The sequence below is a fragment of the Drechmeria coniospora genome, chromosome 01 (genome assembly GCF_001625195.1).
Source record: "Drechmeria coniospora strain ARSEF 6962 chromosome 01, whole genome shotgun sequence".
NCBI lineage: Eukaryota > Fungi > Ascomycota > Sordariomycetes > Hypocreales > Ophiocordycipitaceae > Drechmeria > Drechmeria coniospora.
Genome location: NC_054389.1, coordinates 5,442,229 through 5,458,668, shown reverse-complemented (window position 1 = coordinate 5,458,668; position 16,440 = coordinate 5,442,229). Strand labels below are relative to the sequence as shown.

Below are 16,440 nucleotides of genomic sequence, written 5' to 3'. Positions count from 1 at the left end.
CTCCGCCAGGCTGGCCCCTATGGTCGCCTCGTTACCCCACATAACATCGGCCATCCGTCTCCGGCGGCACGGCGCTCTCTCGGGCCACTCAACTCTCTCCACGAGGCTTGCCCGCACGCTACACACGTGTGCGCGCACACAAGCATACTCGGCGCATTTAATGGTGGGCACGGAAGAGAGATCTGATCGTCGGGAGGTTTGAGGTGTTGGTGAGGTGGGTGAGCATGGAGACGACGTCAATGTGGCAAGAAAGGAGGCTCGTGCAACGGCGTATCTTGCCGGTGCTGGTGCTCGGGTACCAGAACTCTCCATTACCATATTGTATCAGTGCTAAGCGTGCCGTACTACTACAGTACGGCTAGTATGATTGCATTACCTATTTCCAATTGTTCACAGCGGCTTGGAGGTTGGTGTCAACTCGTGTTGGTCGCAACCGACAATGATAAATTAGTGCGAGAACAATACTACACGTTGTCCTTTGTATATACGGATTATTTGAGCAGCATTGTTAGTACTAGGAGGTCTCTACTGGTAGATTATGATGTACGATATAGCAGCTTTGCTTGCGAGCACCACCTACTGTGTGGTCTTGCTAGTATTGGTCGGCCACTGCCTCTGACGTACTTGCGTACTGCATGTGTTCCATGTATTGGCGCCCTCTCATCTGTTCCCACAGCGCCTTCAGGGGGTGCCGTGTGCTCACTCAGCAGCCGCTCCGACGTGCTAGTACCTGGAGCCGAGCTTAAAGTTGGTGGTTCTAGGTGCACCATCAGTGCCAATGTCACCGCTAGCCTCGCGCAAGATCCAGAGACCAACTTAGACCTCACAAAGTCCCAGACAGCCAGATAGCACGACAACCATGCAGTCGACGCCATCACCCGTGCTGCCGACGCATGCGACGGCCGACTCTGGCCATCTGTTCGACACCTCCTTGATCGGCTCCTCCGACCAGGCGTGCAAGGAGTGCCGACGGAGAAAGGCGCGCTGCAACCGGGCTCTGCCCACCTGCAACCTCTGTGTCAAGTATCGAAGGCATTGCTTATACGAGAAGCATGCAAGGACGCCTCTGACGCGCAAGTAGGCAATTCTAAACACGTGCTTCTTTGCAGCTGAACTGACCTCGAACCCCCGATCGCAAGACACCTCACCGAGGTCGAGGCTCGATTGGAAAGGGCCGAAGTCTTGCTGCGCCAGGTGCGCGCTCTCGTTCCTCCCCATCTGAGATCGTGGGAGAACCCATCGTCGACGGCTGCGCCTGACTCTGTTCATTTTTCAGAGTCTCTTTGTCATGAAAAGACAGTGGCCGGTGGGCAAGCAAGGTCGAGGTTGTCGCCTCCCATCTTGCGGCAACATCAGAGGGACACGGGCGACGTTGATCACCAAAAGATGCTGGAGCGTCCGCCCCTGGAGGACTTTGAGTGGAGCGAGAAGGACTCTCCCTACGCCTGCGACCCGTCTCCCGATGGTCTTGGGCCCGATCCATCCGGCGCCGACGACGTTCCCCTGACGGACGGCATGGCGTCGCTGACCGTCAACGAAGGGGACTCCGGCTACCTCGGCATCGCATCAGGCGCCGCCTTGCTGCGATTGCTCGAGCCCAATGCCCCGAGACAAAATCCGTCGAGACTGCATCAGGAAGTCTCGCCTTCCATGACGTCTCAGCCCAACCCCAATCGCCATATTGCCGAAACGATGATCGACGCCTACTTTCGCCACTACCATGTGTGCTACCCTCTTGTCCACGAGCCCTCCTTTCGTGCTCAGTACAGCGAAGTCATATCGAGGCCACATGGGCCCTCCTGGACCGCCCTCGCCTACGTCGTCGCCGCCATTGGCGTCTGGACCTCGGCAACCTCGTCTGCCGACAAGCTCGACTTGGCCCTCTTTGCCCAAGCCCGCTCCATCCTCGGCTTCAACTTCCTCGAGCTCGGCAACTTGAGCCTTGTCCAGGCTCTTATCCTTGCCTCGAACTATCAGCAGAAGAGAGACAAGCCAAACTCGGGATACAACTACCTCGGCCTATCCAGCCGCATGGCCATGGGCCTGGGACTGCACAAAGAGTTTCAGGGCTGGAACATTGCGCCCCTGAGCATGGAGATTCGACGACGCGTCTGGTGGACCCTTTGCTCCTTCGATATTGGCGCCTCCATCACCTTCAGTCGTCCGGACGTTTGGCCCTACAAAGGTGTCGAGGTTTCCTATCCCCTCAACGTCAACGACAGCGATCTCACCGCCGCTTCCGACGCCTATCCGCTCGAGAGCAGCACGGTCACTCCATACTCCGCCGTCGCCACCCAAGCACGTTTCCACGTTGCGACGCACGAATGCTACGAAAAGGTCATCTCCAAGCCCTTTCCCTCCGCCGACGAGCTGCTCCGGCTGGAAAGGACCAAGATAGAGGGTTGGAAAGCCGACGTACCGGCCTACTTTGCCGAAGAGGCCATCGTGCCGCGCCGGTACGCGCTTCCGCACGCCGTCATGGCCTGGCGTCTGCGGAACTTGCGCATCATCATGTATCGTCCCTTTGTCATTCGCCGCGCCCTGCGACGAAAACCAGACGCCGACGAAGCAAGCGCGACGGCGTACGATCGCTGTCTTTTCGATGCGCAGTCGACCATCGACATGATTGAGCGCTTTTGGCATCGTCATGAACATAATCGCCTGTCGGCATGGTATGCGCTGTAAGTGACTCGGGAGCGGCGCGGACGAACGATGCCCCTCTGATGCGTTTGCTCCAGGTACTTTCTTTTCCAAGCTGCCCTGATCCCGTGCGTGTGTCTTCGAAACGACCCGACGGCCGACGCGGCGGTCGGCTGGAGGGGTCAAATTTCGACCACCCTCCGATTGTTGGGCGCCATGTCGCACTTGAACAAGAGTTGTTCGCGCTGCCACGGCATCATCACTGGCCTATGCGGTCGGTACCTAGACGGTAACCAATCCGAGATGCGAGCGTCACAATCCGAGCCGCAGTCGGAGTCAGCCGTGGAATCCGGAATCCAACCTGCGGACGAGCGACGATGCGGGAGCAGCCAACCGGTGGGGGAAAGCCCCGAGACGCAAATCAACAGCGTCTTTCCCATGATGTGGCCGAATCTGCCGCCGATGGAGGTAGCTGATGCCGTCATGGGAGACGACACAGGATGGATGGAATTTCTGCGGGCCGGAAGCGAAGATGAGTGGGAGACATTTTTCTGACGGGTGTATCCCTTCGACAAGAGGATTGTTAGAGGTCCAACAGCAAAAATCAAGGGCACCATCAAGCCCCCGGCTTCTCAACGACGAGTGTAGACATGATTCCAACTGGAAGGAGACTCGCGACAGCCTCCATGGCGTGTCCTATATCCATTCCATTCTTGCTGGTCCAAATGAATGTTATGCCCAAATTGACCGGTATGAAGTTGAGCTCAACGCTTTCATCTCGCAGGCGCCCCGTTCGAAAGTGCTTCGCGTTGCCGGAACGCTCGACGAAGAGCGTCGGATGGGCCATGTCAGAAGTCCCCTCCACAGAACTCCAATCGTGCTCAAGGTACGGGTCGTCGGTGGATGATAAAGTCGGGCTCTAGAGGCTTGCTGCTTCGGGATTGCAGGATTGCTTAATCACGGCCTCCAATCTCGACATGAGCACGGCGGCCGGGCCGCTTTCGTTTGTGGGATCGAAGGCGGCCAAGAACTCGGCGATCGCGCAACGACTCATCGACGCAAGTCTCATCATCTTGGGTAAAACAAACATGACGGTAGGTAGGAGCGGGGGAGGTCTGAGCATGCGGGGTTAAACGATTCGCCATTGGCCGACAATGCCAGGAGTTTGCCGTCACGATGTTGGCGATGATAATGCCCGAATGGTCCTCCCACGGCGGACAGACCCTATCTCCGCAGGTGAGGAAATTCGAGGAGAACGAGACGATACTCAGCCACTGGGTAAGGGACATGGGACGATCCGATGCGGCGTAACGAGGGCATGCATCGCACGGGATGCTGACGAACAACCATGGTTCATCATGGCAGCGTACACGGAGCAAAACGATCTCGAGAAGGCGCAGAGGATGCACCGTTCGCTTAGCCCGTCGTACGTGTACATGCACAAGTCAGTTTCGGTGGTCGCAGAATGGCCGTTGATGAAGTTAGATGATGACGGTGCGGGCGGCGGAATGCAGGTTTTGTTTGCCAGTGCATACTTGTGCAGTGCTGGGTGAGGATGGAAAAGGAAGGTGATGAGTTTGTTCAGAGTACAGACGCGGATGTTGACATGCAAATCTCGATATACATATAAGCATGAATGATGTACTTTGTGCGTACTCTGTCCTCTGCTATGCTTGCGGTGTGCGAAAGTCAGGAGCACTGTTATGACAAGTAGATGTACTGTACTACGTACGGTGCAATAAGTACATGTATTGTAGGTCCCATAGTAGTTGTACTCCGTACTCTGTACCTGTTCGGTACCTACGGAGTACAGCAAGTAATACTGTGCAAGTACTTACTAGGTACATAATTACGCCTACACCTACAGTACAAATTCGAAGTACATGTCGTTGGCTACTGCTGTACAAGTAGGTGCCTGTGCGTTTGCGCTACTTGCAAGTACACGTTATCGATTCTCGGGTGCTGTCCGGAGCACAGTACACCTACCTACTAGGTATTGCGGAGTATTACATACCTATTATTGTTACTAGAGTATTGTGCTCCGAACGCCTAAGTTCAGTAAGTACATATTGTTGTTACTCTTGTCACTAGACAAAAGTGACGATGGTAGCGCTACTACGGAGTACTACAAAGTGAATCGACACTTTTGCCACCCCACTATTACAAGGTTACTGTCATCCATACTCCGTACACCAACATCAGTGGTTACTGGGGTGCTGCACGCCGACATGTTACTGTTGCAAGTCGCCGTATACCCATCTGTTCCTGTTCCTAGTGTGCTCTCCGGCACACCGACATGCGCGTTACTGTTTCCAGGTACCTTGGCTACAATGCAATACTGTGCTGCACGTACACCAAGGCCTAGTGCGTGATGCGGCTGACGGCAACCAGTCTGGTGGCAGTTTCGGGACATGGTGCGACTTCCGCTGCTTCTTGTGGTAGGGCATCCTGGTCCAACGAAGCGCTCATTGGTGGAGAGAGTGATGGATAATGCGACTGACGCCGGGGAGTGCTGCATCATGACAGAAAGGGTAGTCAATTGTCAGCGTGGACAGTATCCGGCCGCGGCCGATACCGGACTGGGGAGGCGTTCGATACGACGACAAGGTACGGTACGGCTGCATGCAGACAGACGACACGGACATGTGTAGTAGCTTGCGATGAAAGGAGGGTGCATCCGTGGGTGGATTGGTCTTTGTATGCATGTTTGCTGCTTCACTTATCTGTCTAGACTATTAGTTCGCACCGCCCGACGAGCCGTGCCACGCATTGCGACAAGCGCCCACGCAGCTGATGTGGGGGGCCTGCTGCGACTGCCGGACTGGACTGACGGCTGGTACGAGCTTCGGATTAGACTTCGCCATGACGTCGTTTTCGGCCAAGTCTCATGACCTCGTCCCCTGGAAGTTTAAATCACATGCACTTGCCTGCTTCTATCCATCTCAGACGCATAACGCACCGGCGTCGCACGAAAACGAATGCAAACGAAAGTGTTCTCGCAACACCAGAGCTTTTCCATCTTCCCCCTCAAACGAACGGAAATCCTGCATCACTCTTCTCCATTCCACCGCTACTCATTCGCCTTCACGACGCTGCCATTTTCCGGGAGCGACCAACTTCATCCTCGATCCGCTTGGACGATAGATTGTCGCCTGCATCAGCGAACTTGTCCCTGCCCATTTCCAGCGCTTCTTGACCACAAGCCGGGGTCAGGTCAGTCAGTGCCGCCGTCGTCGCCAAACTCTCGACCGCAATTGCGAACAAGGAAAATTATTCTCGTCGCCGTCACGGACGCCGCCAAAATCCGCCCACCATGCCGTCGACTCACATTCCAGCCGATACGTGGACGGAGCTGACCAAGGTGACGGGAGAACCCTTTGTCACGTATGTGCTGTCCTCTCCTCTCCTCGCTTCACCTCGCCTCATCACTCTTCACCTCGCTTCACCTCGCTTCACCTCGCTTCACCTCGCTACACCGCACTTCACCTCGCTACACCGCACTTCACCTCGCTACACCGCACTTCTCCTCACTTCACCACAACCTCCGCCCCCGCCTCCCCTTATCGCTCACCTCATCCACGGCCAGTTCTTCTTCTCGCGCCCATGCTAACTGGCTTTTCTTTGGACCACGTAGACTCTACGTCACCCATCCGAATGTCGGCCAGTGCCGTTACAAAAAGGTCGAGCCGGGCAACAAGACGGACGAGAAGGATCTGAGGCAGCCGGAGGACAGTTTCCGCTTCGTCGGCGCCGGGTCGCTCAACGTTTGGAGCCCCGTCGCGACGGAAATCAACTGGCGCGTTTGAGTCATCCCGACCTGTTCTCTCCTCTCTTCTCTCACACACACGCACACACACTCTCTCTCTCCTCATGGCTTTTGCGTTGGCTGATGGCCGTTGCGACCGTATTTGTTGGATGGATGGATGGATTGACGGATGATTGACAGACTACATTTCATTTTCATTCATTCTCCTTCATTCTCACCTTCATCTTCACTTTCGTTCCGCCGGGGCCTCTGCGGCATCGAGCCGTAGGGTACGCTCGTTGGACTGGGCGGGGCGTGATGGCCGGATCGGATCGGGTCGGATCTGATCGGAGGAGTCGGTCGCTCATCGCCCACCCACAACACCACCCAACTGGCACCTGGATCGAGGAATCGAGTCAGGATTTTGTCGCCTTGTAGCAGGAGTCTAGGTTCGTTATACCAAATGGAATTTTTTGACTGCGAGTTGACCCACCTCTGCCTTTCATTCGGGCAATTCTTCTTGTACCATGATGACGTACATGTACATGTACCACGCTGGTACGCATTCGATGGTGTGACGGCGGCCGAAACATTGAACAAGTTAGTTCCTGTACTAATAATGATCGTCCCCCCGGACTCCCTCCCCCCACTGCCCGCGCGTCTGTATCCGTACCATAATACCCGTATCGAAGCTGCAATAGGCTGTATCGGCGGATTCGGCTACTACACTAATTATAGTACATTTTGCATGTACTCGTTCAGCAAGCGTTAACAACCCAAGTACTGTACACCGTACCAATACCAGTACAAGTTCGAGCACAAATACGGATACAGTACAAAGTACGGAGTCCTCCGTAGTTGTAGGTGTACAGTATTACTTACATGTACAAGTCCTTGCGGAATGAGCTGCTCCACTCATGCCGAGTCGGCTATATCGTCAGCCTTCCTCACCGACACTGACACCTCGCCTCAGCCAGTCTGGCTTGTCGGCGGCGTATAAGTATTCGAACATGGGATTGAAACAAGTTCAAACTGGTCTGCCGGCAGTCGACGAGCACGACTCGGCCAGCGGTTTCTTGGAGACGAACTAGCAGAGACAAAAATGTCGACCATCTGTTCGGCCCTTGGCCGTTCCTTCGGCCGTCGCCCTCGGCCTCTGTTCGCATCACTGCAGGCCGAGGCGTCGAGGGCCTTCTCATCCACGCGCCGCCGTCGCATTATGGATACCAGCGGCTTCACCGACGATGAGCTTGTCGTCCACGATGGCGTCGGAAAAGTATGTGCCCGATTCCCGAACTCGTACTGGCAGGAGCGCGACGCGAGCGAAAAGGACCCCCAAGAGTTCCACGCGGCCCTCGCCGACGCCGGCTGGCTCGGCATCGCCCTCCCACCCTCCCTCGGCGGCGTCGGCCTGGGCCTGTCGGAGGCGACGATGATGATGCAGACCATCGCCGAGTCCGGCGCTGGCATGGCCGGCGCCCAGGCTATTCACGCCAACGTCTACGCGACGCAGCCGCTGGCCAAGTTTGGAACCCATCATCAGCTCCGGGAGACGATACCGGACATCATCTCCGGCCGGTCGCGCGTCTGCTTCGGCGTGACGGAGCCCAACGCCGGTCTCGACACCCTGCGGCTGACGACGGCCGCCCACGAGGTCGACGGCGGATATGAGATTTCGGGTCAGAAAGTCTGGATCACCTGCGCCCAGGTGGCCTCCAAGATGATCCTGCTCGCCCGTACGAGGTCGCTCGACGAGGTGCCGAAGCCGAGCGAGGGCCTCTCGCTCTTCTGCATCGACCTCGACCGCCGTCGGCCCGGCCTCGAGATGCGTCGCATCCGCAAGATGGGCGGACGAGCCGTCGACGCGAACGAGGTCTTCTTCGACCGGTACCGCGTTCCGTCGAGTGCCCTCGTCGGCGCCAAAGGTGCGGGATTCGCCGTGGCCCTCGCCGGCATCAACGCCGAACGTTGCCTCGTCGCCGGCGAAGCGCTCGGGCTCGGCTACGCCGCTCTCGAGAGGGCCGCGGCGTACGCTCGCGAGCGTGTCGTCTTCGGTCGACCGATCGGTACCAACCAAGGCATCGCCCATCCGCTCGCCGACGCCTACATGCGGCTCGAGGCGGCGAAGCTGGCCACCTACCACGCCGCCCGGCTCTACGACAAGGCGGGAGGGGGTCGGGAGGGCTCGTCGGAACAGTCGTCTTCCGTGGCCGTCGGCGTTGCCGCCAACAGCGCAAAGTACTTGGCCGCCGAGGCCGCCTTCACCGCCTGCGAGCGCGCTCTGCTGACGCACGGCGGCATGGGCTACGCGGCCGCCTTTGACGTCGAGCGCTGGTTTCGCGAGTCGCTCGTGCCGCGGCTCGCGCCCGTGAGCAGGGAGATGGTGCTAAACTACGTGGGCGAGCGAGTGCTGAAGCTGCCGCGAAGTTACTAACGAAGAGCAGTGTCGTCATTGGTGCTCCGTACGTGTACTTAGATGGTACTGTTCAAATGTGCTAGATACTAATACCGGCATTGTTGGTACATGGGTGACTACGGGCTGGCTGCATCGAGTTCGTTGTCCTCGTTGATTCATCAAGGCTCGTCCCATGTTTGTTCGAGGCGCGGACAAGTCGACGGACGAATAGGTAAATGCGGCTGTACTAGGGGCACTTGGACAGCCCCGCAAATGGCAAAATGATGACAATCCCAACCAAGTATTCGGTCCAATGGCAAGGCTACCCATCTCCAACTCAGCGTCATTCCGAGTGTTTCATGTCATTCCCGAGAGTCGATTGAAATGCGATTATGTGAAGGAACAAGAGTATGTTTTGGCCACATGAGGTATGTTGGGATATAAGTGCTAAGCCTTCTCTGTGCCTGTTCTTGTCAGGACATTCATGCTTAACTTGGTGGAACCGAATTAATACCCTCTGATGAATTAGTACCAATCTGAGAGAATGGGGCAATACAGTATTACTTGTGTCGTACGCAGTAATACACACACACACACACTCCGTACACTTACTGTACTTGTATCACAGTCTCCCGAGTATGGGGTAACTAATACGCAGGGCGCCTACATAGTACCTTAGTAGGTACCTAGTAATAGCTGTTACTCTGCGTACTTATAGGTGCTTAGTAGCAAGGATGGTCCCTAGAATAGTACCCGTGGACCATCGACAACGTGCTAATTAGTACCACTGCTCACCTACAATCATTACCTGCGAGCCACCTGAATAGAAGCTCGGCGTGAGCTGTGCCTCAGGTTTCTCAACGTGCACTCTTCGCCCGTCAGCTTCGGCGGAATAACTCGCCCACCGCCATCACCATCACCACGAATGGTATCCTGGTCGACCAATGCGCCCTTTGGACTGAAGCATCGACGCCATGGCGACGCCCGAGTCGAACAAGAAGACGCGGGCAAAGCATGCCTGCCGCAGCTGCAACAGCCGCCGCGTCAAGTGCAACGTCATCGAGAGGCAGCCCTGCTCCAATTGCAGCACGACGGGTGCGAAGTGCGAGATTCTGCCATCCCGCCGAGGCAGGTGAATTTCCCCTTTTATTCATCTCTTGTGTTGTCCACTCCGAGTCGGGAGGATCCATCAAAGATACCAAGTACCATCTGTTTGCATTTCTCGTCTCTCCCGTGCTGAACTGGTTCTCCCCAGGTATCCTCGCCGATCACAACGGCTGCAACCCCAGATGGCGACCGACGACGCCGGCATCTCGCTCAACCCTCGTCTAAAAACCGATATGGACCAAGGGACGCCCTCAAGCGCAAAGGAGAATCCATTCACGAGAGCAGATGACCTTTGTGGAGGCCGAGACTCGGCAACCGATGGCATTGCTCGTCCTTTGCAACGGATCGCCCCTGCACCTCCCTCTCCTCCTCCTGATCAGCCACCTTCTGATCCTCCTTTGGCCTCGGCTTCGGCTTCGGTATCGGCGTCGGCACCGCTGGGTCACCCCAACACGCCGTCACCTACCTCCCCCGCCTCTGGCACGCTCTTCTTCGGAGAGTCCAACTTCCTCACCCTCGTCCCAAGCGAGGAAGCCGCCGCCGCCGCCGCCGCCGGCCGTTCGTTCTCCCAGAAACCTCGGCTCACCTTCCCCATCCCCGGCAGCCCGTCCTCGTCTACGTACGCGGATGGTAGGGGCATCAGTGCCAGCACGATGCGTTACCTGCGCGACGAAGGCGCCCTCACCCTACCCGACCTCCGCACCTGCCTGCCCGCCCTGCAAGCGTACTTTACTTGGTTTCACCCATCCTTTCCCGTCGTCGACCGCGCCGAGATCACGCGTCGGCTCGCCGCCATGAACATTTCACCCTTCTTGCTGCAGGCCATGCTCTTCATTGGCGCCACCTACTGCGGCGACGACACCATCGTCGCCATGGGATTCCGGGACCGCGCCGAGGCGAAGCGGTTGCTGTACACGCGGGCAAGGCTGCTCTTCCACGCCGACTGGGAGAAGGACGAGATGATCCTGATACAGTCCATCTTCCTCATGAGCTTCTGGCGCGGAGGACCCGCCGACGTGCGGGACGTCCGGTACTGGCTCGGCGTCGTCGTCACCCTCTCCGAGTCGTACGGTCTTCACAGATCGTAAGTGCCGCCGCCCTGTCGCGGGAAGAAGTGAAGATACATAGGAAGCCGAGGCGTGCGGGTGGAGAGGAAGCGTGAGAGGAAGCGGAATATGTGAGCTGACAGCCAACAGGCCCAAGTCTTCCATGTCGAAAGACGCGCACGCGACGCGGATGCGGAGGAGAATCTGGTGGTCCATCTACGCACGTCAATGCCTCGATCACCGGCACCAAGCCAATGAACCGCTGGCATTTCGCTAACGAACGGAACGGCCAGGTCAGGGAACGACAGGTAGCCGCCGCGCTCGGACTGCCGAGTCGCGTTCGAGACGAGGACTGCGACATGGACCCCCTCGACGTCGGCGACCTCGAATCCGAGACGGACGGTCCCAGCAGCGGTCTCTTCGGGACCTGCCAGGCAGAGCACATTACCTATGCCATCAAGATGGTCGAGATGGCTCGGTTGCGTACGAACGAACCTCCCTGCCATCCTCCCTCGCCGCGTGTGCTCTGGGAGTGGAATTCTTGCGCTGACATTTGACGGTTGGCACCCAATCAGTTGGCCGAATCGTTGACCTTCGCTTTTCGCCAGGCCAACCTGCGTCGTCGACGGTGGCCGATGTCGGTGGCCTTGACCACGCTCTCGAGTCGTGGAAGAAAAGTTTGCCCAATGGCATGAAGTGCGCGACCGACGAGGGCAGCGAGTCCGTCTGGACCTGTCTCCTCCATCTGGCATACAAGTTCGTCGCTGCTCTCGCTCACATCCGCCACGAGCCAACACCCCCCTGTTCCCAACTAACGGTGAATGGCCAGCCACCTCCGCATCCTACTTCACCTCAACAGCTTCCTCCGAAGCGGTGACGGCACCGGCGAGGACGACAAACACAACCAAGTGGTTACCACGGCCGCCTGCCGCATCGGCCGCATCGCCGAGGACATGTACACGCACGGCACCCTCCGATACGGACAAATGCACCTGTAGGTGGCAAACCCCGGGCGCCCAAGCCCCTTACAATTCATGCCCTACAATTCATGCCCAACACCCAACTCCCAAGCGCTCGGCCCGAGCCAACGGCCGGTCGGTATGCGTTGCGTGCGATTGAACGCCTGCCAAAGTCGACAAACGCTTACCATGACAATCATTGTCATCGTTTCGCAGAATCACCAGCCTCTTCGCCGCTCTCTGCATTCACACCATCTGCATCCGGCGCGGCACGGGTGTCGCGCGCTGCATCGCCGAGCACCGGGCGCGGATGTGCCTTCTGTGCCTTCGGGAAATACAAAAGTACTGGCGCATCAACAACAACGTCCTCGATCTCTTCCTGCGGTACCTCGACCGCTCCATCGCCGAGCGCCTGGATGCGTCGTCACACGCCGGCACCGGCGGCCATGATGTTGACGCCACGGTCAACAACGGCGCGGCGAAGTCAGACGCTGCACCTCCCGCAAGGGTAGGCGCAGGCGTACAAGTGGGCGTGAGCGACGCTGGCCATGCGCTTCCGCCCTCGTCGCCGACGCTGGGTCAGTCGCACTCGCGGGACGGCTTGTTCGAGGACCCGTACTTTACCCTCGTCAACGGCCACTGGGAGGGTGACGACGCCTTGGGCGACCTGAGCTTGTTCCTGCAAGCCGATGCTTTTTCCTCGCCCGAGAAGGGGCTCGGTCTGTCCGACAGGGCACTCTAGGACAACGGGGCGAGCCAAGGCGGTTGCCAGTGGCAGAGCCATGCCATACCATCATCAGATGTACGGATAACTTGTAGGTGCTCACCTAGGTATGGCATCTGCACACATGCGGGTATGCTCGAGTATTACATGGATATGCACGGAGTACGGACTAGAAAAAGCAAAATGTCCAGCATATCACAAGGAAGTAAGTAAGACACGGACAACAGGGACTTTGACGTCGCATGTCATGTCCCAATTAGGGAATATCATGTAGCTTGTACTCCGTACTGTAATACCCCTACCATGACCATGGCTCTGCCCCTCGTCTCTTCCCCGTTCACCTTCACGATCTCGATCGACGCTGCACTTAGCATAGTGCCGAGTTCTCGTACTCCAGTAAACACTGTCACATGAATTTGTGTTACATTTACTCCTAATAAACGCACATCTCTTCTCGTCAAGTACAAAAATACATGGCAAAAGGCAAGCTCGTCAACCAACACACACACAAACCAACCGGCTGCCTCAGGTGGCATTCTCATTTCACCGCGGCCCGACAACGCACGTGACGCCGTACCTTCTTCACCTTGCTCAACTCAGGAGACGTTCGGCTTGCGATATAAAGCAAAAGGCCACTCACCTCCATCCCATTCCGAGCACCAAGACGACACTACTTATCGGCCTTTTTTCCTCCTATTTCACAACCAAAGCGACCAAGTCATTGTCTATAGACACCGGCACCATGCTCCTCCGCTCGACAGCGTCACTCGCCCGCCCGTTCCTGGCCCCGGCGACTCTGACATTCCGCCCGCTGACCCGCCAGGCCCTGATGCTGCGACGCTCGCCGTTCACCACCCAGTCCTGCCTCCGCGAGGGTCACAAGGGCCAACCAGCAGCGTCCAAAGCGGACGGCAAGGGCAGTGCCGCTGAGGAGTCGAGTGCGCAGAACCCGTCGTTTGAGACCAACTTTGCCGGCCTCGGCTTGAGCCGCGGAATGAAGATATTCCTCATCGTCGTCGTCGGTATCTTCGGCACTATGGAGACCTGGATGTACTGCAAGGCCATGTGGAGGTGGTGGAAGGGAGAGGGCAAAAAGGCCGAGTAGGTATACCCTCTGCACTCGCGCGCGTTCTCGTCTTATCCTCGCACGGCATGCATGGACGGAGCTATTTACCTACCTGGGTTCTGGGACGATATAGATATGCAATCAATGTATGTACAGATTCTCATACGTGCACAAGCACTCGCGCAGTGCACTTGCGCTTGTTCTAAATAATTGATTTCGGTACCTACGAAGATAGTTGTTGTCTGAATGCTGTATACGGACCAATATATACACGCAGTCGGACGTCCAATAATGTACTACGCGTTTGTCGTCTGTCCAGCCTATGGCCTCTCTGCCTGTCACCGCATGGCTCTGGGCAGCGCCAACGACCGTACGGTATACACATACACTAGGAACTTAATCCCCGCCAAACAGTTGATACTTGGTACTCGGCATCATCTCATCATGTACTTTTACTTCTCACCTGCGACCCTGTGGCTCGAAAGGAGTTTGATAGCAACGGTATTATAGGCATCCCCTTCCGCCAACCAGCACCGTGTTCTCTCGACGCCCGAGCGAGCTCTGGACACTCCAACTGGCGGTCTTGACCTCTAAGCCAGCCGATCTTCTTTCACGACCCGACATGATCTCATCGTCCATACGCACCACCTGCATCGTTCTACTCGCGTCCATCATTAGGACTACATACTTCTCCTACCTGCATGTACATGCGCCTGTACTCTATACTCCTGCCTTGGTGTTTTTGCCTTCCTTCACATGTCCAGCCTCGACTCCCAAGTCACTTGCAGCAGTCGTGCGATGCCCCCGTCCATCATCATCCATCATCATCTACCATACGTTTGCCCTTAACAATTGTCGGTATTCTGGGACGAGGGAAACCCTAGTCCCCTTTCCTTCTCGCGACCAGCAAAGCAGGCAATTGCAAATGCAGCCGAGGTCCGCCGGGCGACGCTACCAGACGAAGCCTGCCGAGTCTATCTCCGTTCCTCTGCCATTCTCAAGAGAAACGTCATCCATTTGGCCGGGCGCGGTGACTCGCCAACTCCAACGACGGGAGCATGACGCTTCGCCAGCCTGCTGCACGATATCCGTACCCGCCACGAGGCAGTGTTACAGCCCGCGGTTGAACCACACCTTGCCGCCGTTACCACCCTTGCCATGAAACTCCTCCTCGAGGTAGTCGGCCGATATTTGCTGCTGCTGAGGGAACACAGCGAGCGCGAGGGGCAGCACCGCAAATGCCGTCGCCGTGATGAGCCCCAGATTAATACCGATGGGGATCGCCGTGCCGATCCGAGGCCTCGCCTTGACCCATTCCCTCTCCATCAGCCTCTTGTACCACGCCCCCTTCTCCTGGATGTAGTAGAGAAGCATGGGCGGAATGATCATCACCGGGCTGCTGTTGAACACGCGGCTAGCTGCCGTCTCGTACACCGCAAGCTTGGCGGCCTTTTGGCTCCTGCCCAGCGAAGGAACGTCCCGCTCCGACTTTCCCTCCTCCTTCAGCCTCTGCTTCTCCGCCTCCGACAGGACCGGCCGAACGTCGATGCCGGTCTCAATCTCCCCACGGCGCATGAGGTAGGCGTTCAGGGCACCGGCCGAGGCGACCGCCGCGAAGGGGACGAGTCGCTTGAGCACGTTCCTCGTACCATCCGAAACCCTGAGTCGCGGCACGAGCCGGCTCAGTCCGAGGGCGACGGAGCAGGATGCCGTGACGGCGATGGTGTACGACTTGGCGAGCACCGCCGTCGTCATGGGCGACGATTTGTTGGCATTGGCGCTGTTGATGGCCACGTTGACCGACTGGTTGGCCCACTGCCAGCCAATCGTCCCTGCTGTTCCGAGTCCGGGCTGAAGCATGCCCATTGTGACGATAAGGTTGGTGAGGACGAAGCAAGACATTCGAAAGGGGAGGAAGACGGGCTCGCCGGTATCTTGCATCGCTCGTCAGCAGTGCTCTCGGTCCCGATGCCGCGCCCGCGTGGAGACGGGGCATCGATGGAGAGAACCTACCCGGATGCAGCGTCGAATCGACAACTTTCTTCGCAGTCCACAGCTCTGGCGTCATATGCTCCAATTTTCCCATCTTGTAGTCTGTCACAAGTTTCTTGGCCTTGTCGAGTCCGGCGGTGCCAGCGAAGAGCGTGCTGTAGAGCCATTTTCGTCAGCCACCAGGCTCTCAAGCATGCATCCCGGCCAACGCTCACGGTTATCCGCTTCGTCGCCACCGACATGATACCGAACCCCATGAGCAACTCACCTTGGGTCCGTTATTCCAATTGAGTGCCGCACCCGGCCCACGTACGTACTCAAGTCATATTGCGAGATGGGCAACTCGCGATTGCCTGGTAGTGAGGACGACATGGCGCGTCACCTCAAGCGCAGCCGACGAGAGGCAAACCGGAATGACGCTGCCTTGATGCTGGAAATGATGAAGACGTCGAGGCACGTATCCCCCAGACCTCCGCTTTGGCAGGTAACGACAGCTGGTAGTTTTGTGGTTGTGGGCGGTGGCTGGTTTGGCAGTGAGTGTCGGTGCGGTCACACGACTCTTGTGCTGCACCAATATTACTAACAGATAATATCTTGCATTAATCTTCCGGTGGTTGCCGATGTCGGCTTATCAAACTGCCTTGTTCGGTTTAGTCTACAAATATTTCCCTAGTACAACGCCAGCCACCAGGGGTAAAAAGCCGCCCACCAGCAAAAGCGACGCACATCCTCGGTGATGAGGAAAACATCGTTCATAAAGCACGAT

At 57.2% G+C, this 16,440-nt stretch overlaps 6 protein-coding genes across 6 annotated transcripts; 5 read left to right on the top strand and 1 right to left on the bottom strand.

The window, feature by feature from the left end:
• Nucleotides 1-859: 859 nt before the first annotated feature.
• DCS_01363 (Fungal specific transcription factor domain containing protein) lies at nt 860-3,951 on the top strand (the record flags this gene model as incomplete). The annotated part of the gene is made up of 6 exons (XM_040798695.1): nt 860-1,077; nt 1,140-2,681; nt 2,739-3,176; nt 3,289-3,526; nt 3,588-3,734; nt 3,802-3,951. 6 exons carry the CDS (start codon nt 860-862, stop codon nt 3,949-3,951), a joined length of 2,733 nt encoding a protein of 910 aa, XP_040659578.1.
• A 2,002-nt stretch (nt 3,952-5,953) lies between these two features.
• Nucleotides 5,954-6,446, top strand: DCS_01362 (uncharacterized protein; the record flags this gene model as incomplete). Its single annotated transcript, XM_040798694.1, has 2 exons — nt 5,954-6,225; nt 6,275-6,446. 2 exons carry the CDS (start codon nt 5,954-5,956, stop codon nt 6,444-6,446), a joined length of 444 nt encoding a protein of 147 aa, XP_040659577.1.
• A 1,041-nt stretch (nt 6,447-7,487) lies between these two features.
• Nucleotides 7,488-8,819, top strand: DCS_01361 (uncharacterized protein; the record flags this gene model as incomplete). Its single annotated transcript, XM_040798693.1, has 1 exon — nt 7,488-8,819. One exon carries the CDS (start codon nt 7,488-7,490, stop codon nt 8,817-8,819), a length of 1,332 nt encoding a protein of 443 aa, XP_040659576.1.
• Nucleotides 8,820-10,069: 1,250 nt separating this feature from the next.
• DCS_01360 (cutinase transcription factor 1 alpha) lies at nt 10,070-12,634 on the top strand (the record flags this gene model as incomplete). The annotated part of the gene is made up of 5 exons (XM_040798692.1): nt 10,070-10,971; nt 11,091-11,416; nt 11,509-11,689; nt 11,763-11,927; nt 12,109-12,634. 5 exons carry the CDS (start codon nt 10,070-10,072, stop codon nt 12,632-12,634), a joined length of 2,100 nt encoding a protein of 699 aa, XP_040659575.1.
• A 724-nt stretch (nt 12,635-13,358) lies between these two features.
• DCS_01359 (uncharacterized protein) lies at nt 13,359-13,721 on the top strand (the record flags this gene model as incomplete). The annotated part of the gene is made up of 1 exon (XM_040798691.1): nt 13,359-13,721. One exon carries the CDS (start codon nt 13,359-13,361, stop codon nt 13,719-13,721), a length of 363 nt encoding a protein of 120 aa, XP_040659574.1.
• Nucleotides 13,722-14,792: 1,071 nt separating this feature from the next.
• On the bottom strand, nt 14,793-15,916 carry DCS_01358 (Tricarboxylate/iron carrier; the record flags this gene model as incomplete). The annotated part of the gene is made up of 3 exons (XM_040798690.1): nt 14,793-15,616; nt 15,696-15,829; nt 15,855-15,916. The coding sequence occupies 3 exons, from the start codon at nt 15,914-15,916 to the stop codon at nt 14,793-14,795; spliced, it is 1,020 nt and encodes a 339-aa protein (XP_040659573.1).
• Between the last annotated feature and the right edge of the window lie 524 nt (nt 15,917-16,440).